The sequence below is a fragment of the Aplysia californica genome, unplaced genomic scaffold (assembly GCF_000002075.1).
Source record: "Aplysia californica isolate F4 #8 unplaced genomic scaffold, AplCal3.0 scaffold00016, whole genome shotgun sequence".
Classification (NCBI taxonomy): Eukaryota; Metazoa; Mollusca; class Gastropoda; order Aplysiida; family Aplysiidae; genus Aplysia; species Aplysia californica.
Window position 1 is genome coordinate 2,324,409 of NW_004797286.1, and position 20,846 is coordinate 2,345,254.

The following is a 20,846-nucleotide window of genomic DNA, read 5'->3' on the forward strand; positions in this document are numbered from 1 at the left end:
AAACAACTTGATACTCTCTTCTCTTTTTCTACTTGCATCTGCTTTAGAATTATCTTTAACTTTGTGCTCTTGTGTGGTTTGCTCCTTCTTTTCTATCAAACATCTGTCGTCCTTATCTCCCCTCCTTCTTTTTTGTTTGTTACTCTATTGTAACACATCTAATCTTCTGGCGCTCATAATAATATGACCTTATGCAGTTGCAAGTGCCGTAAAACCTGTACTAAACTAATTTAACTTTAACCTGCATAATGTGCACAGGAGACCTTTTTGTGTTTTGTTGTTATCGGAGAAGACTGTTTCTTACAATGTAGGCCTACCCAAAAATAAAAAAGTGAAAATCTTGCAGAATGTTTAATTCAAGTTTCTTCATGGCACAGGAATTAAACCAGGTACTTTGATATAAAGGTTTGCCCCTGACTCAAAGTTGCTAGGCCAAGAGTGCCCCATTCCCCCACCCTTTATACATATCCCTTTACAGGTCGAAACTGCTTGTCTTTAGCTGCACTCCACATGACCCATGACTCGAAATTTTCGTGGGTGGTTGGCAGGTGCTCTGGTTTGGTTTGCTCCTTCTTTCCTATAAAAAATATATCGTCTCTATCTCCCCTCCTTCTTTTTTTGTGTTTGTAACACCTCTAATCTTCGGCATTTATATGACCTTATTGTGTTGCAAGTGCAGTAAAACACTAAAACTAAAGCAACCTTTCAGCAAGGAGAGGCCAGTGTGACATTTTCAGGAATTTTAACATTTTACAACTGTATCTTGACTTTGGGGTTTCATTGTTCGTTTGTTTGTTGTTGTTGTTGTTTTTGTGTTTTTTTTGGGGGGGGGGGGGGGGGGGGTAAAAGGAAAATTCAAAGTACCATACGGAAGTTGGACCAAGGCTATTGTTAAAATCTCAGTTATTGCCAAGGCTATTGTTAAAATCTCAGTTATTGTCATGCAGGGCTGTCTTTCAAATGACCCTAGGTCGAGACTTCAATGGGGTTTCCTTGAATCTGGGATGACCGAGTTTGAGAAGGTTTGTTTCATTCATGACTCAAGACCCACATTGGTTATTTACGATGAAAATGGATAGAAAATCCGAGGTCCGATGCCAAAGGCAAATTTACTGGGGTAAATACTAATAAACTAGAATTTCTGCTGTTTTGAAAGAGGAATTGAACCCTTACCATACCCTATCAGCTCAAATTTACCGAGCAAGATCTCTTTTTATAAGACTATCAATATGCTGCAAGAGAAATAAAAATCAGTATATCTTCTTTCAAGCTTGTGGCACAATCCAGATATTTGAATTCTCATCATGGAACATACTTGTGCATCACATGGAATGTAGTTGTAAGTTGTTGTGAATTTAGTCAATGAAAGGAAGCTGATCTTGCGTTGTATTTAAGATGGCAATACAAACTGACTGACTTCGCCGTTGTCTGTGGCGTAGCGGTTAGGTGCTTTGCTCTGCACCCAGGAGACTTGAGTTCAATTCCTGAGTGGGGCGAATTTTAAAATTTTCTGCCCAGATGTTATGTTATTTCCCTCTCAGTCTGGTTTGGCCTTGACAGGCAAGGTTGAATCCAGTCTCCTTAATGGTGTAAATTTTGTTGATGCGAGCACAACAGCACTTTGATCTAGGCCTAATTTTTTTTTTTTAATAACAAAAAACAGACCTATCTCTTTGTTTCACCAAAGTTTGAAATGGTGCTATTTATACAAATAGAAAGCACATCTGTCATTCTGTGCATGACGTGGAAGGAGACAGTCTCGAAAAGTGACTCGGAGAAAGAATCAAGTTTTACGAGTAGCAATAAAAGAAAAGGCCAATTTGAGAGACATCTGTTCAAGGCACAAGTGAAAATAAAACAGCTGCAGGTAAGTAGAACAGATCTGGCTATAGCTGTAAACAGTCTCATTGAATGAGAGGGGGCAAGGAAAGAGAGAGAGAGAGAGAGAGGGAGAGAGAGGGAGAGAGAGAGGGAGAGAGAGAGAGAAAGATATATATATATATATATATATATATATATATATATATATATATATATATATATATATATATATATATATGTATTACACTCTTGTCTAGAAGATAAAACTATCTTTTTTAATATATAATTCTATTTAAGGTACATGTTGTATTGCTTTACCGAAAACACCAGGTGCCTCTGAGTGTGATAGATCTATGCATAGAACAATTATCCTTATGAGTCATTTTATAAAAATATTGAAGCGAGTAATTGGGAAGATTGAGTTTGAGAAAAAGTGTAAGACCAGAGATATCTAAAACGCAGTTCGGCTTTGTTCCTGACCTGACCTGACCTGACCATCAATGATTCATTTATAGAGGCACCAGCCATCCATGTCCAGGCTTTGTTCCTGACAAAGGCTCCAGAAATGCTATATTCACCTTAACAATGTTTAATAGAAAGATGTATTGAAGCACAGAAAGATCTGTATTTATGCTTCATAGATTATTTAAAGGGGTTCGATAAGGTTAGACATGATGAGCTATTTAAAATACTGGAAAAACTAGACATAGATATATAAAAAGATTTAAGAGTTATCAGGAATTTGTGCTGGGACCAAAACTCTGCTGTACGAATTAATGGAGAATACAGTGAATATACGCAGATTATGTGAGGAGTGAGGCAAGGATGTGTTATGTCACCAGACCTCTTTAACATGTACAGTGAAACTATCCTTAGAAACATAGAAGAATGTCCAAGTCTCAAAGTAAATGGAGAAAATATTATTAAAAAACATCAGGTATGCAGATGACACAGTTTTAATAGCAGGCTCAGAAAAAAAGACTTTCAATTGCTTCTAGATACTATTGTTACAGAAAGTGAACGTAAAGGATTAGTGGTTGAATGTAAAGAAAACAAAATGCACGGTAACATATAAAAAAAAGCAGCAAATCCTAGTTGTAATCTCATTAGCAAAGGTGAAAAGATCAAACAAGTCCAACAGTTCAAATATCTAAGATAATAATATACGATAACATCTGATGCCAAATGTTCCACAGAAATACAACGGAGAATGGTTACAATGAAATGCAATGGCTAAGGCTGGTTTCAATAAAATATAAAGCGCTCAGAGCCTGTGTACTTTATTCGGGGTTGAGCGCTATATAAATGCCATTTATTATTATTAGTAATAAAATTAGCCCAATCCTGAAAAATAGAAACGTCTCAATGACCACCAAAAAAGTTCTGAAATGCTAAGTATGGTCAGCCCTTCTCTTTGGCTTGGACAATCACTCAAGACAGTGAAAATAAAATAGAAACAACAGAAATGTGGTTTCTTAGGAGACTGCTAAGAGTATCGTGGAAGGAAAAGAAATCAAATGAGGTATAGGCCTATTGCTTGATGAAGCCCACGTGGGACGCTCAATATGTTAAAAACAATCAGGGAACTACAAATGCAGTTTTTGGGACACTTGAATAGACATTTAAGGGTCTTGAACATCTAGCTCTCACTGGCAAAATTGAAGACAAACGAGGTAGGGGTCGGCCCAGAACAGTCTACTTGGAGAACCTAAACAAATGGGTAACAGGGAAAGATCAGGGAAACATAGATTCCAGCTTTTTTTTTTTTTTTTTAGCCTCCGAGCTAAGGAAAGAATGGAGAACAGTGATCGCCGATGTCTGTCGCAGATCTGGCACTGGATGATGACATGTTGCACATTATGTATTTACACATAAATCTCAACTCATCGGTGTTTGTGGTGTGTGGCGTTTGGGCGCTTCGCTGTCGCACGCAGGAGACTTGAGTTTGACTCTGGAGTAGAGAGAAAACTTTCATCGAGTACCGTAGGCCTATTTCGGTCTTCCTGCTGGGATGTATTCTCCCAGCTCGGGTTAGCAGGAGACCCTAGTAATACTACTACGATTTCGAGCAAAGAGTCCTTTTATCGAGTGCCTCGGTCTTTCTGCTTGGGATATTGTATCCTTCTCATATCTCAGTAGCCAGGTTAGGCCCTGAAGGCAGAAGCCCACCTCCTAAATGATCTAAATAGTGTCGATGAGGGTGTTAAACACCTAGCTTCTGCATTTAAAATTAACAAACAAACAAACAAACTTTCTAAAATAGTGTTTCATGATAATAGACCTGACCTAAACGTATTTTTCCTCCCGAAAATCACATCTGTCCAGTCTAGGCTATATCAAAGATGGTACAGCCGTAGGGTGTAGTATCTTTGGCCATATGCCTGTATGCCCCCCCCCCCCTCTCTCTTTCTCTCTCTCTCTCTTTCTCTCTCTCTCTCTCTCTCTCTCTCTCTCTCTCTCTCTCTCTCTCTCTCTCTCTCTCTCTCTCTCTCTCTCTCTCTCTCTCTCTCTCTCTCCCCCCCTCTCTCTCTCTCTCTCTCTCTCTCTCTCTCTCTCTCTCTTTTTCTCTCTCTCTCTCTTTCTCTTCATTCGGTGTCTTCTCGGACCATTAACCTTTACTAGCTTTATATAGATCTATATCTGGTCCTACAGTTGGCGCCTGGCGCCAGTTTATGCATAAAAAAAAAATATTCATGTTTGTGCCGACAGGTGTTTACGATGCCAGTGGCGAATCCTCAACCGCTGGCTTGTAAAATTGTAAATTGATTTGTTTGACCTTCTGAAAGTCAAATGAACTAACGCGCTCTAAATACGTAATAATATGCAGCCTTCCTCACCCCACCCCAGCTCTCAAAATTGCACCTTCTGTGTTTAGGCTATTATTACTATCCTTTGATTTCTTTCTGAGAACAGCATTCTGTGTTGATAATTAAAAAAAAAGTAGAGAATATAAAAAACGAAATAATGCATGATGTGATGTTGTTGCTTCAGCCTGTTTGTCGTAGCTCGTTTAATTCAGAAACAAGTTAGGTACAAAAGCATTTCCGGTGAAAGATTGTTTTCATTCGATACCGAGCATGAGCTATGTGCGACGTTCTCTTTCGTTGGTGTATCTGAGCTGAGGAGCATCTTTTCGCATTCCTACAATACTTGAATACCGTGCGGATTATGGAAATTATGGTAACTAAGAGATAGAAGGAAATTCAACCACCATGTCATAGTTTCTCGTGTTGGAGAACTTTTCGTTTCGCACTGCTCCTCCGCCTCAGCGGCTTTCAGCGTCGACCTCCCTCCCAGCTTGGGCTTGTGAGAATTGACGAGTGGGCCTGTGAAAAGACCCGAAGAAGCCTGTATCATGTCGTCTCAAAGCTCAAGAAGTCCCAAGGAATTGCGCCAGATGGTCTACGACAGTTCAAAGGTTTGGCTTTTGCTTTTTGTTACAATTTTTAACAAATTACAGCTGGTGATAGTATAAAAGTGTAGATGTGTTCATTGTACTTCACAGCATATTGAAAGACAAAGGCAAGACAGTGTAGCCTAGGTAAAAGTAAAAGCAAATTGAGATGTTTTGATATTGGAGATAAAAATGCAGCTGTGGTTTCAAAACCTTTTATATTTTACAAATCTTCCTCCTTATGATGTGATTAAAAATTCTTGACTCTGGCAATGATGGTAAGAGGTAACTTGATAGTAGATCTATCAAGGAAGTACGTTACAGTTCTTACACCTGAAGAACATTCTTATGTTATTTTGAATGGAATAAGAGGGTGTACTGTAATGTTATGCTTCTTGCGGAGGATCTAGGGCTGTTAATTATATAACTCATATTTACTTGTACGGCTGGTTTCCACCCTCCTGCGTTTCACGAGTATTCTCGCTCTTGTTTAGAAACCCTTATCGTCTCTTTACGAAGCTTAAACTTCAGTTAAAGGATAGCTCTGTCTTTATCTATATGAGTAACCTAAAAAGAAAATATACTCTAGATATGTTTAGGTTCTTTAGTAGTGTCATTTTGATGGACAAATAATGCTGGATTGCTTTTTGGTCTGTGTTTCTAAAAATGTTGAAGTTTAGCTTTTCACAATTAGGTGCTGAATAATTCTACTTCCTGCCCCATTTTATCTCTTTTCAGTTTTTTTGTGTGCTTTTTCCTTTTTGTAAACATAATTCTTCTATTCTTCATATAGCTTTCTACTCTCTCGTTTTTCTCATTTCTGTCCCCCTCTCTCATGTGAATTCTTCCTGCTTCTTCTATGACTCTCTTTCCCTGAATCTTTGCCCTCTCTTTCTGTTCTCAAGTTTTCCTCTCCCAATTTATTGTTTTTGTCGAGAGGAAACATTGCCTGAAACTCTGCCTTGGCTTAAGAAAGGTTTAGTTCAAAATATGTTTTTATGTTTCATTTCTTGTGATTGATTTTTTTCTTCAGGACATGGATGAAATGCAAGAGAATCTCAGCAAGCTGAGGGCTCTTAGTGAAGATGATAAGACTGAGAATGCTAAATTACGTTCTCGAATAGATGAGCAATGTCAACTCATCATGATACTGAAAAAGAAAGCTGATGAGGGTACTATGAAAATTCAGACTCTTGAAAGGATAAACAAAGAGCTATTGGACTTCAGAGACCAGGTCTGTAATCTTTAATCCTTCTTTCATATTAGATGTAGTCATCTTTTATGCTCACACTGTCATTTAATGCAATCTGTTATGTGTTGAAATTATGTTTGATTGTATATGAAGAGATAATTGATAAATTACACTCACTCATGCACACACATGAACACACATACACACACACACACACACACACACACACACACACACACACACACACACACACGCACACACACATATATATGGAATCAAAGAAACTGGCATTTTTCATTGCATTTGGAAATTTTTTATCGAATTTTCTTTTTTTGCTCAACACTTCGACCATTTTAGAACACATTGGTGTGTAGATTTTTTTGAAAACATTGATTAAAGGTATAAAAAATACACATTTTCCAAGGACTCTTAAACCATAGAATTCACCAATCTGTTGCCATCATTTTCTCGCTGATTTTATCCCGGAAACCAGATGGCCCCCCGTCTCATTCACTTGCAAATATATCGACTTGTATTCAAGGCAGATGCATATTGTTTTCATTTAAAACTAGTCAAATGGACAAGCTTTCAGATAATATGAATAACTACAAATGCCTAAAACTGGACAAGCACCTGATTCCACCCCGCCATAACACACATGTGACCCCCCCGGTCAAAATCAGTCGCATGAAGGAAATTTCAAAATAAGGTTAACATAATTTACAAAAAATATCCCCATTTTCCTACAATTTGAAAAAAAAAATGAAGTAAATCGGACAATATTTGACAAAAATATGGAACTTTTTAGAGCACAAGGTGCGGAAACACGAAAAGGAGAAAATGGGCTCCTTACTCTCGTCACACAAGCTCACGACTAATCACACACACCTCCAAAATAATTCAAAATAAAATACTTATAGTCGATTATAGTCGTTTATTTTCATTTTAAATGAAGCAGAAGATATCAAACTTTCAATAGAACAAAACAAAAAAATTGCATAGAATGTCACATTTTTGCCTTTCGAGCCTCGTACCTTATTATAGCACTTTGCTTCTTACGACTGATATTGACCGGGATGACAGATATATAAATATAAGATGCATGATATAAATGGCGAATGGATAAGAAGTTTTTGCTGCAGTTAGAAGATTAGCAAAATAAGCTGAGACAAAGATATACATATTTTCCCATTATATGCAATAGACAAAATGGAAGTTTGTAGGGGACATTAGATTCTTTCATTGGTTGGGTTTATATTATAAAAAGAACCCAAAAACACGAGAACCGCAATATTTTACAATTGATAACAAGTGAGTATTAAATTTCATGCTGAAACACATGGTATTAATGTTTGCTTCACCACGACTTTGAAAGAAATACATGCAGATGAATAAATGGGGGAGAATGATATTGATTGATGATTATCTATGTGTCTAAAGGTGTTTGTTTTCTTGATTCCACAGGCTGATTCAATGCTGAAAACAGAAATTAAAAAGTACAATATTCTTGATGGAAGATTCAACAATCTAGCTTCAAACCATGAGGAAATGATACGCATTAAAGATGATTACAAACGTGTGAATCAGGATCTCCGAGAAGAAAATGCTAGACTGAAAGATGAGAATGGGAAACTGTTTTCAAAGACAGTAATAGAGAAGGACCATCAAATTCAAGAGTTGGATAAAAAATGTGCTGGTCTCCATGAACAGTGCTCTGCCTTGGAACAAAAACTGAGGTTTGTGTTTAATTTCAACTTTGATATTCTATGTACCCCTGAAGAATGGAAATGTTTTTAAACGGCTTTCTATAATGATGTCATTTCAAGGGAGCAATATTTAAAGGGCTACTTCGAAGGGAATTATTTTGCTTTTTATAAAATGTATAAGGCACAAGAAATAGGAATAAAACAGACCCAAAATTGTAATATATATAGGTTTAATTTTTGAATATTTCTTTTGTACTAGGCATACACTGTGTGTCTTTGTTTGTGAGTTTGCCCTTGCTTTGGAATACTTTTAGTCTAAATAGAAACTTGTGATTTGTATTAGTATTCTGTCAGCCACATTTTAGGCAGTAGGAGAAAAGTATATGGGATCTACTCATTAAAGCGGACATGGCCGTCATGATAACAAGGAGAAGATGGAGATGGATTGGGCTTGTTCTGAGAAGAGAACCAGACTCTATTGTAAAGACTGCACTCCACTGGACACCCGAAGGACATCGCTAGAGGGGCAGACCCAAAGTGACCTGAAGACGCAAAGTAGATTCTGAAATGAAGTCCCAAAACCATTCGTGGGGGACGTTGACCAAGATTGCCCAAAACAGACAGAGCTGGAGATCCTTTGTTGCTGCCCTAAATGCCAGATGGCGTAATGGGTAGTAAGCTAAGCTAAGCCTTAAAGTTTGCCCTTTTTGCATTATAAATGAAAAAAAAAAAATGTTTAGGCTCTATTTCCTGGATGCGTTAATAGTGTCTGAAAAACCATACTCACCCTCCCCAAATTCCCATTGTCCTTTATATTCTGTGTTTGTGAAATAATTTTCAAATGAATTGAAATTGCTGACACTCTAGGCAACAGCAAGTTGAGTGGCGAGGTAAAGAAGATGCTTTGAGAAAACAGATCTCAGAGATGCACAGCTCTAATACTCAACAAGCAAGAGATCTACTCAAACGCCTTCAGGATACTGAAGAAAAATTGAAAGGTTGGTTTGAATCAATACAGTGTCTTAAGAATTGAATGTTTGAATGATGTAGAAAAGGTAAAACATACAAGACCATTCTTTAGCTGCTGTTTATAGTTTGACTTGAAAGAAAAGTCCGGGCTCCACTGTTAAGTCCACTATTGAAGTGAATAAGTTGTCTGTTCAAGGCATTTAACTAAAATCACTAAGAAAAGACATTGGAGGACAATGACCTTGGTTTTACATTTTAAGATTTTGTGTCAACTTCACATGTTATACATCTATCCTTAGCTTCACCCCATCCATATCTTTAAGTTTGGTGTACCGGTATATTTATAGGCACTTGTATATAGGCTGAACAAGGGGATACATGTAGTCACATAATCACACTATGACATGCGCACACACGCACATACACATACTCATACACACACACACACACAGACACACACACACACTCATATTGACTCACACACATTCACATGTACAAACACACACTCAGGTGCTCACATACACACACACACGTACATGCTCTCTTTCTCACACACACGCATGCACAGGCACACACACACACACACATACACACACACACACACACACACACACACACACACACACACACACACACACATGTACACACACACACACACACACACACACACACACACACACACACACACACACACACACACACACACACACACACACACACATGCACACAAGCACACACACTCACAAACATACACAGTAACATACACACACACATGCACTCACACACTCACATACTCAAATATGAACAAGTAGACTTAAAAAATTTTTACCTTTTATGCAATCATAAAATTTCTTTCCGCTATCCTTATTTCAGGAACTGAGCACAAACTACAGGTGCAACTTGAGAGTAAACAAAAATTGGAAGGCGAGTCCAGCGAAAAGTTTCAGCAGTTGCAGAAGGAAAAGGCAGAATTATTGTCACTTGTGATGCAGAGGGGAAAGCTAGTTCAAGTAATGTATTTTGATCTTTAACTTCTTCTCTGCCGCGCCCGTAGAATTTACGGACCTGAACCCTGTAACGCTGAGCCTATGGCTCGTAGGATTTATGAGACTATGACAGAAGTTGTTTTGATACCAATTATAAAGGATGTTACTGCTAAACTCTTCTAATTATTATTGAGTCCTTCCCTTTATGTTTACCTACATTTCCCCCCCCCCCTTTTGAAAGCGTCAGATTCAGATTTAGATCGAGGTCTAAAACATCTACCACACAAAAATGATTTACTGGCAGTAAACACATATGGGCTTAAATGTTTATATATATATATATATATATATATATATATATATATATATATATAGATATATATATATATATATATATATAGATATATATATATATATATATATATATATAGATATATATATATATATATATATAGATATAGATATAGATATATATATATATTTATATATATACTTAAATATGGATTGTACGAGCATTGCATAAGGTAGGAAAAGCCTCTTGTCACTTCCTCTTTATCTGTAAACACTCACACAAAATGTATTCCCCTTTTTTTTGGTCTCAGTTTATCATTACTGGAATTTCTGTTGTTTGGCGGTGTTGTTTTTGGCTTTATGTTACAGTAGTCTCTGCGTAAACGCACGCCATACAAAGGCACGCTCCGCTCTAACGCACGCTTTCGTCATATGACGAGTTTTTAAAATTAAATCATTTAGGGGAAAGTTAGTTCAAGTAATGTATTTTGATCTTTAACCTCTTCGCGTTTAGGCAGAGATTACTGTAACATAAAGCCAAAAACAACTCCGCCAAACACACAAAAGCACGGCCACAAATGCACACTTCAATCCGCAAAACACGCCAACAGGCAAAGCTTGACAAGGGGAAATATTTGCTGCTGCCTACACAGCTTGCATTATAAGACAAGCCTAGGCAACCAGATACCTGTATTTGGTGAGACTGATCCTCATGCAGAACAAAGAGTTTTCACGCCCAACTCTCCACGGACACATAGGTCTAGGACTGGTCGGGTGATATATTGGGGAGGGGAGGACTGAAATGTCTTCTGATTGGTCAGTTGAAATGCGTCTTTGAGAGAAAGTTTCTGACTGGTGTTTGAGTTTGAATAACAGCATACGTAATGTTTAGTTAGACCTATGATGTGCAACACACGTGACTGCTGTAAAACACTAGATAGGCCTCTTATTAAAGATAAGTAAAGGAATCAACTGTGCTCGAAAAACTTATAACGTACTTGTCTAACCAATCACAAGAGACAAGCTTGGTGTCATCCATTCATTTACTGAGTTGCAATAGATGACAAGCAGTCAGATCTGGTTGCTTGGAAAGCTGAGAGCTCTTACCTGTGACTAGATCTATCCTGAACAGTTTCCTCTTATCTGTTCCCGACATTTAAAAGTTCTTAGCAGTGCAGTGAGTCCGTTTTCTGCACCTCTCCTCCCCCCCCCCCAACCCATTCAACGCCTTTGTATTCATAATTTATAACCGCAGTCGCGGAATCTTTTGTTTAGGTGGAGACTACTGTACTAACTTCGACTTTTCTCCATCTATCTGTCAATGAAATCCCCCCAAAATTATGTAAATAGAACTGTGGTTCAATGTAGAATGTACATGCAGAAATGCATGAGGAAATATCCATAAATTAAAACGTTATGGGAGGTAGAGTGGGGTGACCCCTGAGTAGCCTTGGTTCATGGGATTTCCCCCGGCACAGGGGCCTATTTACCTGCAGCATAGAAGGGGTTAACCGCTATAAATTTGGAAGCAAGAAATTTTAAGTGATAGCAACATCAATTTTACCCGTAAACATTTCTGGTTGATAATTTTGTCTTTGAGTAACCGTTCTAATTGTTATATTTTGTTTTAAATAAAATCGAATGGGTACTAAAATTTTTAATGTGCGGTTGTTTGTTCTTTGCAATATTATTTTGATATAACGTGTAACATATTTTCGTCTCTTCAAAATAAGATGACTTACCTTTGGTCAATCAAAATGATGAAAATGATTGTACACAATGCAGGTTCATGTAGCAGTAGCTACAGCATAATCATTTGAAGATTCTATTTACTGCTTTTAAAGGCCAGTGTTTTTGTGTTCTGTGTCATATTTTTCGTTGTTGCTTTGTTTATAAATTTTATCTTGATTGTGAATTTTACCTTTCTTTCATATTTTCTGTTCTGTGGGTTATACTACTGTTTTATCGTGCTTTTTTGCTTCTGCTGATAAATTTCAGAAAGAACAGGAGAACAACAAGGATCTTCAGAAAAAGATTGCCGAAATGGAGAAAGCTGTTCATAATATGGAAAATAAGTTTGAGTAAGTTTTTATAGCTCCAAAGTTTGTGAAAAACTCAAATAGCTGATTTAGTCTATATATGCCAGAATTGTTGCCTTGTGTTACTTAAAGCATACCGAAGAGATGATGTCGTGGAGGAAAATTTGAACCACTCTGTTCTTTATTTTGAAGACTAGCAAAATTTATTTCCAATAAGTCTTTGCCTGGAATGAGATAATGACAGCACAGGGAGCTTTTATTGCTATAACTTTCTTTTTCCTCAATTATCTTTTGTCCCATTCACTTAAATGCAAGGTCGTTACATTTGCTCAGTTGGTATCGTGCTAGACTATGGAGTTGATGGCCCTGTTTCAAATCCTGGACTCTGCATTCTTGAACTTGGGATTTGTTTTTTTTTTAGTTTATAAAAGATAGTTTTCATGCCTCTCAACCAATCTGAGGCTACCACAGACGGGACATTAAATTTGGAAATCCTAACTTTTAAATAAGCTACACACTGACACACTATATAAATTATACCATAAGCTGATATTTAAAGGTTTTACTATACTATTTACAGATGTTATATATGGAAAATGAGCTTTCATTTGTTCATGATTTTAATTCAAACTGTAAACAATCGTGTATCTCACTTTCAGACGGGAAGCAGATGCAGTGAATTCAAACTTACGAGTCAGAAAATTAACTGATGCGTTGGAGGATTCTGATTCCAAGTATTCACAGATGGTTAAGGTGAGATGTCAAATTCGGATATAATATGTCTTTTCTCAAATTTAGAATGCATTCTATTAAGCTACATTGTTCTTTTTCATTGCAGGGAAGTTTCTCACTTTTAAAGTCTGTAGAGTTTACATGTTTTCTGTGAGTATTCGAAGTACAGTCGAACCTGCCTTAACGGAAACCTGTGTAAAATGGAAGTCTGTCTTAACGGAATCTCCCCACTCCCCCATTGATATATTACTCTTTAATTACCTGTGTAAAACGGAAACCTGTCCAGTGCGGAAGCAGAAAGAAAATTCCGCTCCCTTCTGAGGGTTTTAACTGTCTAAGACAGAAAAGGCTTCAGCTCTAAACAGCGGGCGAGGAAGGGTAGTGGGTGCAATTTGGGGGTAGATGTTACCACATCTATGTGAGCCCTGAGTGATGCAGATGGTCATAGTGGTGTGGGTGTGAAATCCAACGAGTGCCTGCGAAAGTGCTCGGGTAAGCGAGCCACCGTGGACACTTTCATGGGTAGCCAGAAGCCAGAGGTGTGAAATTTGTTTTACCAATGCCTGCTGCCCTGCCCTGATCATACGGCCAGCCGTGAAAAGAGTTCCTCGAATCGTTGTTACATGGCAGTGAGGGGTAGCATTGGTTGACTGTGCTTGTTACACCAATGGGTGGGGCTGAGGGTGGAAGCAAAGGAGATGTTTAAACATCTCTGTTTTTAATAGGTCAAACAGTAGTCTTTTGAAATGCAAGCACTGATGGTAATTGGATAAGTAAGACTGACACTTGTCATTATTAGAAAGGATAGCATAAGCAGTTGAGAGGTGTGAAGTTTTGACAACTGCTTGCCGACCGGATAAGCGACGCACGATCCCACCGGCTGGGCCTTTGAAACCTCCACCATCTCGCTCTTAAATTCCCCTGTCTAACACGGAAAATGTCTAAGACGGAATTTTTTCCTAGCTCCCTTGGGATTCCGTCTTGTACAGATTTAACTGTAAATGCTTAGGCTATTTTCTATGAAATATTGTATGTGTTTTCTATTAACGTTGCTGAATAAATTATGAATTGTGAGTTTCCCTGCTGGCAATAAGTTCTTGCTTTTTGAAACATAAACCAGATGAACTCAAACTTAGTATTAATTTGTTTCACATAGGCAGTTTTCATGCATTAAATATAATATTTTTATGAATCAGACAAATTGACTCCAATATTGATATGCCATGCACAGAGATATTTTTCACTTTTGTTACTGTGCCTATTCAATGACATAAGTAAGTAGAATCTATTCTGAAAATTGTGAAAATGCCACATCCTCTTACACTACAATGATGGGCCTCCTGTTGAGTTGTTAATATGATTTTGTATCTTTGTTCCAGGAATTTGAGGCTTTCAAGAAGCACTCCAATGATTTACTGAAGAAGGAAAAAGACCTAAATGAGAGACTGAGACACTTGTACAGCTGAGAGAAGAACCAAGCACATCTATGAATGGTTATTGAGTTATTGAGGGTGTCTGTTGAGCACAAATATGTTATTGTTAGTAAAATAATGAAAAAAAATCCAACCTCTCAACAGATCATAATATTTCATGTGCTGAGAATTGTGTTTATTATTATTTATTGATAGTGGGAGGTGATTGGGGACTTGTTTGTATTGTTTCGTTTATTATTGAATGTGTGTCATGACGCGGCGGAATCGGGTGCTCGTCAATTTTGGGGCATATGGAGTTATTTGCATCATCTTAAAGCTTGTTTATTTGTCTTACTTTTAGTGAAAAAAATACCTTCCATCTTGAACAGAAGTCGAGATATTTGCTATCGAAGGAGGTAGAATTAGCAACAAAATTTCCACCTAATTTTGTTGACTTTCAAAGCTTGAGAGTGCTTGGAAACTGCAAATTTACATTTTTTGTGCCTCTAATCAACCTCTAATCAACGTTCATTTTCATATATGGACATAAAAGGTATTGAGCCCAAAAATGAAAGTTAGATAAAATTGCCAAACTGGTGGAAAAATTCCAGTTACTTCGATTTCATTTTTTGGACGAGCATTTGATTTCATCACGATACCTCTCATGTAGAAGGTGAAGTGAAGATGAAGTTTTTTCGTTTAGAACATGATGGATGAAAATACGTTAAGACTTCTATCAATGAGCTATGGTGAAAAAATGTTTTATCTTGCGTTGAAGAAACCTTATATTTCAGACCCCAAAAGCATCAAAACTAGCTATTTCCTTTATCTTAGCCTTCATAAGAATGATATTTTTGAGTAGGTGTCCTTTAGTCCTCACTGACAGACTTGTGAGGTATTGCATGTATCAATCAACTTGACTATATATAAGGGAGGCAAGATGTATAGGTCTATCATGCTATGGAAGACAAAAATGATCAGATTCAAGCTATCTTCCAGGGGTTTTAGTTTGAAGGATCTTGTTGGGACTGTCAAAGAATTTAAGGCTTTATGGATTGACATTTACATTTCAGTGGGTACTACATTGCACTGGTGCATTGAATATAGAGCATGCTTGTCTTAGGGACATGAGAAGCTGTTGGTGTAGGGTTGTTTTCATGAGGAATTTGAGTTCTGAGATCCGGATCCTCGGGTGTCACATTAGATTTTGGCAGTGAGATGCTAAACAGCTGGATATTCTATGTATCCTACAGTTTCAGTGAAATGAAAATGAAAGAGCAGAAAGCAATGTTTATCTCTGAAGGAGGTATTTCTGGCAAAGTACTTTAAATTTATACTGTTGATTTGCTTTACAAGCTTATTTTATCTGTCTACATGGAAACATACGATTCTGGTTATTTTTTGCTAATTTTTGTTCCATGAATACTTTTGATATGTATCTGGACCCAATGCCATTAGACATGTGAACCAGAGCCAAAGTAGTTGCTCTTCACCAGTGAGTTAGTTATATGCTAAGCTGTGATCACTGGGAAGAGGGATGGTAGGCTGTAAGGCATACATGGTTAAAAGCAGAAATCCTTTCTATTGATTCTCAGAATGACAGAAATGACATTCAATCGGTTAGTACATTCTCTGAGCAACATTCTCTTTTTGAAATAATTAAGCCTTGATTACTCAGCAACATAGTGTTTTATTTTATGTCACAAGCAAAACAGTTCAATCTGATTCGTATACTGAGTCTGGCTTAGGTCATTGGTGATTGATAATTACTGTTTTATTTGAACAATGCAAATCACATTCAGTATCAATAACTTCAACTCTTAAAATTTGTCATGGGGTCTGTTGTTGCTTTGGAGTAAACAATTAGTCTATAAATAGTTCTAGAAGCTCTTGCAGCAATAATTTCAAAGAGTGTGGGTGTGTGTATTTTATGTATGATTGTAAAATGATTTGTAGTTCTTACGAGCTCTTCAGTACTTTTTTATTTTCATGTCATCATTGATTGAGATAAATAATAATTTGAATCGTACATCGTTCTGCCAAAAACATGTTTTGAAGATGCAGTTGCTTTATCTTTTACAGAAGAATAAGGGAGTTTGCTGAAGTGTTGATAGTTTTACAAGACTTTTTTTTAACGTTTGCTGTATGTTCATGTATTTAAGCTGTGTTTTATCTTAAACAGGAGTTGAAGTTTTGAACAAAGTAATTCAGAGGTTCCGATGTACTGGAATGTCAGGCAATGGTCGAAGAAGGCTCGTGGCAATGTTTTAAAATATGACATTCCTCTTTACAAAGTTTTTACAGTTATACAGTAGAACACGGCTGTAGTGGGACATTTGGTTCCAGAAGAAAAATCCCGCTGTAGGTGAGTTCCCGCTATAGGAATGTAAAGGAGAAATTACCGACAAATTTCTTTAAATCCACTTGATTAACCCCCTTCCATATCGATGAAATTTGCGCTTTTGATTAGTCTTTCTTTTCTTGTTAACTTCGTTGGTTATCTCGGCCTTTAATTTGAGTGAGAAGCGTTTCCTTTTCTCTTTGTTGGAAGCCATCTTTTTCTCAGTCTCGTTGCCTGTGCTGTCTCTCTTACTGGTAGGCCAACTGTAGAGCTGGTGAAGTGGATGCATGCGTATGCCTATGAGAATCAATGATCGCAATTCAATGAATCAGGAATCTCACACTACATGCTCTCCTCTTCTATTACTTTTTGGCCTAGCCTAGGCCTAGGGCTATGGCCAATACACTCTCATACTGAGCGCCTAATCTATGGAACATCACTTTTAGAGTTGCTCACGTAACTCGTCTCTCCGCACCATCTTTCTCTGCCACTTGCCCCACCTCACTCATCACTGGACTGGCCAATCACAACGCCGTTGACTGCCTGTTCGGAGCCCGCCTACAGCCTTCCCAATCCCCGTCCCCCCAGCCAGAGCTCGCTCGATCTCTCCCGCTGTTTCCGAGTTTGGGCCTTTCCTTGCCCCACTAAACCTGAGCACAGGTAATTGAGTTTACATACCAAAAAAAAGGGGGGGATTCCAGTAAGGTCCCATTGTAGGGTGGGACCATGTTCTACAGTATTTGCTGTACTTTTTACCTCATTTCTTCTTATACAGGGCCGACTTACAGGCACTTGTCAATGTAGAAGGATAAAATGATATGTAGGAAATTAATTGTTAGTAATGTAGCTTTATATGTATCCGTTTAGATGTATTATATTCAAGTTGTTCATTACATTTTTTTGTTCTTAGCTGCAAAGATATTTGATTTTGTTTAAGTTATGCTGGCATAGTTGCATTTGCTGTTTTCTTTGAAATTCCTTAAATTATTGTAATGTTTTATGCCAGCTTCAACATGATTTAAAGGATGGAAGTATTGCTCCTGCCCCACTTTTCAGGGCTGCATGGAATCCATGCAGAAAGGCAGAGACACTGACAATACTTTTCCTTTATGGAAATAGAACTCATGTCTTTTGTATACATGTTGAATAAGACAAGATACTGCTGATTTAGTCCTGTGCATTGCTTAAAATTTACTTAATTTATTTTGTATCCTTTTATGTACTTACCTCAACCAGCATTTTGTAGCAGGCATCTGCTGAATTAGGCACAGAATATGCCATCATCACAGGGTACAGAATATAGATCAATGAAGCACAAACACATGTCTGCAATGAGCGAGCAGTTCCGACTTTTTGACACATTTGCCAAACTTATCAGGTCTTTTGTATTTCTTAGAATTAAAGTAAAAAAGTGACAAGATGAAGATCTATTAGGCTGTAACTCAATTGCCTGTAGTGATTGAACAGCGCCTACTACTTTTATGTAATAACTTGACGCAATTGCCAAACTTTTAAGGTCCTTTGTATTTTTTTGGACTTTCCCTGTAATTGTATGAAGAATCATTTTATTGTCTTTTTGATAGCTGAGCATTTGGGTCCCTATTGGGGCATTGGCTGAGAGAACCTGTTTTAGAAAGATTTTGTCTCAACCTATGAGAACAAAATTGTCTTATAAGTGCTATTACCATTATATCGAGAAAATAGTTTGAAAATTTTGGCTTCCTAAAATTTAATTTGTTTGCTCTTTTGAATTTTTCGACTTGCTTTTTATGATAGATGTATCATTGAAGGCAATTGTAGTCCGGTGTAGTATGTACTTTAAACATAATTGTTTTAAAGTTATTTCCTAGGTTTTAGTTTTAGCCATTTTGGCTCTTGAGACAATTTTGCTTTCTTAGGCAGATCAATTGTACGTGGTTTTCTTACGAGTTTCTACAGACCCTTTTAGTGGATTTGATTGCTCGGTGTCCTATTACCAAAAGAAATGGAAATTTGTGTGACTGATGAAAGATATGGTGATATAGATATATACATGTACATGTTTCACTTTATTCTTGAAGTTTTCCAGTGTCCAACAATGGGGCAAAGTTGTGAAAAAAAGATACTTTTATGTTTACATCTCTACTGCTGATTTGCTCATATTCTTTATTTAAGATTTTCGCAAGAAGTCCCAAATTACCAAAATTTTATCTGCCATTATTGCCAAATAAGAGGTTTTGTTTTATTTATATTCCGACTATTTATTTATTGCAGACAAGAATATCCTGTATGTTTATATAATAGAGAGACAGAAAAATGTCATTGCCAAAATAAAAGTAATATATGCATAGTGTTTTCACCTTGATGTTCATTTTATTTAACCCTTTACTGACTGCTTATAAATGTTCTATGTTTTTGTTGGCACTACTGAGATCTTGAAGCTGGCTGTGGCAACCATATGTGCTAGCCAGAGTCAACCTGAGCTGTGTTGGATACAGCATCCCATCCCAAGAATAGAAACAACTGATGAGATTATCTTCCTTGTGCTGAACTTGAACTCCATTATAATTACAACTGCACTTGTAAGATAAAGAGCCTAACTTTAACTAATCAGATCTTCACCACTGAATGTGCTATATAGCATATATTTTATTTTAAAAATGAGTTCTCAAACACTGCTCTTATATTGATCTGTAATATGTGCTGTGGTGCCAACATATTTTGTAGCATGAAAAACTTACTTTAGTTTGTGATGTTTTGTTTCTTTTGGCATGGTTTTCACCCTCTCAATCTTGAAGATGAGGAAAAAAATGCATCATTGTAGACTGTTTGTCTCTTGCTACGTTGTGTATTGATGTAGAGGCGATCATCAGCTGTTGTTTCATGAACTGATCTGGACTGTGGATATAAAAAAAGAAAGAAAACAAATGAAGGTATTCTAAAAGATTTACACTGTTGATTGAAGTTACACACTTCTCCCTTGGCATCCACTTGAAAAGGATCTGAGTATGTGTCTTCTGGGACTTTAAAAAGGCTATATATATATATCCTTCTCAGGCTTGGTTTGGCCCTGACAGGCAGAGTTGAGTCTCACTTCCTATATGATCTAAATTGTGTAGAAATGGGCGTAACAAAAACACCACCTACATTTTAAAAAATCCTCCAAAGAAAACACGCTTGACATAGAAAAGAGAGGAAGGAAGTTCCCAACCTATTCAGAAGGAAGGGAAATAAAATGAACAGGCACAAAGTCAAAAGAGGCTTATACCAAGACTTAAAAATAAACAGTGATGAAAAGCCTCAATAAAGGCTGGCATCATTGGATGTATACTACACACTGATGATAGTGTGGAGGCTCTCGTGGTCTAGATATTATAGGCCTATGGTGTTTGCTTCTCATTCAAAAGGTTCCAGATCGAAACCTGACATGCAGTGACGGAAAACTTTTCTCTCTCTTATTTCCTTTTACCTCCTTAATTCCTGCTCTTTAATAATATTCCAGATCTGTCATATCTGCTTTCATCTCCACTTTCTGCTGCCTCCTCCTTGCCCCCCAACCCCCCTGTCTCTTGGTCCTGACTCTTTTGATCTACTGCTACTCCTGGTTCCTTCTGCTGTCTTTCACCCACTTTCCTGATCTTAAAGGGCAGGTAAGACCGAACACCTATACTTGTAGCCTTCTCGGGTAAGGGTGAAAAAAATCTTGGGGGCCCTGTGTGTACAAGATGCACATGTTAAAGATCCCTTGGAGTGGTCCTAAAATCGATAAAAGTAGACTTAGGCCACCACTCAGGCAAAATTCAAAATTGTTTTTACCAAATTGAAAATGCTTAAATGTGTTCTGGGCACTCATATCGCCTTATGCAGTTGCGAGCGCCGTAAAACACTTACTAAAACAAACAGATGAATGAAATAGACTATGAAATAGATAAAGCTGAATGAGTTTAGGTACGTATGTAATGGTAATTCTTTTTCAATAAAAAT

The 20,846-nt window shown here is 37.3% G+C and overlaps 1 protein-coding gene across 1 annotated transcript; it reads left to right on the forward strand.

The window, feature by feature from the left end:
- Positions 1 to 4,865: 4,865 nt before the first annotated feature.
- Positions 4,866 to 19,216, forward strand: LOC101850927 (coiled-coil domain-containing protein 89). The gene is made up of 8 exons (XM_005090425.3): positions 4,866 to 5,239; positions 6,249 to 6,449; positions 7,872 to 8,143; positions 8,981 to 9,111; positions 9,956 to 10,092; positions 12,358 to 12,440; positions 13,058 to 13,151; positions 14,510 to 19,216. Exons 1-8 carry the CDS (start codon positions 5,177 to 5,179, stop codon positions 14,594 to 14,596), a joined length of 1,068 nt encoding a protein of 355 aa, XP_005090482.1. The 5' UTR covers positions 4,866 to 5,176; the 3' UTR covers positions 14,597 to 19,216.
- The last annotated feature ends 1,630 nt before the right edge of the window (positions 19,217 to 20,846 follow it).

Bases quoted from the DNA above. Each gene is read 5' to 3' on its own strand.
- LOC101850927 (XM_005090425.3), top strand. From the start codon at position 5,177: ATGTCGTCTCAAAGCTCAAGAAGTCCCAAGGAATTGCGCCAGATGGTC. The intron at 10,093-12,357 runs GTAATGTATTTT...GATAAATTTCAG, and splicing joins AGAGGGGAAAGCTAGTTCAA to AAAGAACAGGAGAACAACAA. The intron at 12,441-13,057 runs GTAAGTTTTTAT...TCTCACTTTCAG, and splicing joins AATATGGAAAATAAGTTTGA to ACGGGAAGCAGATGCAGTGA.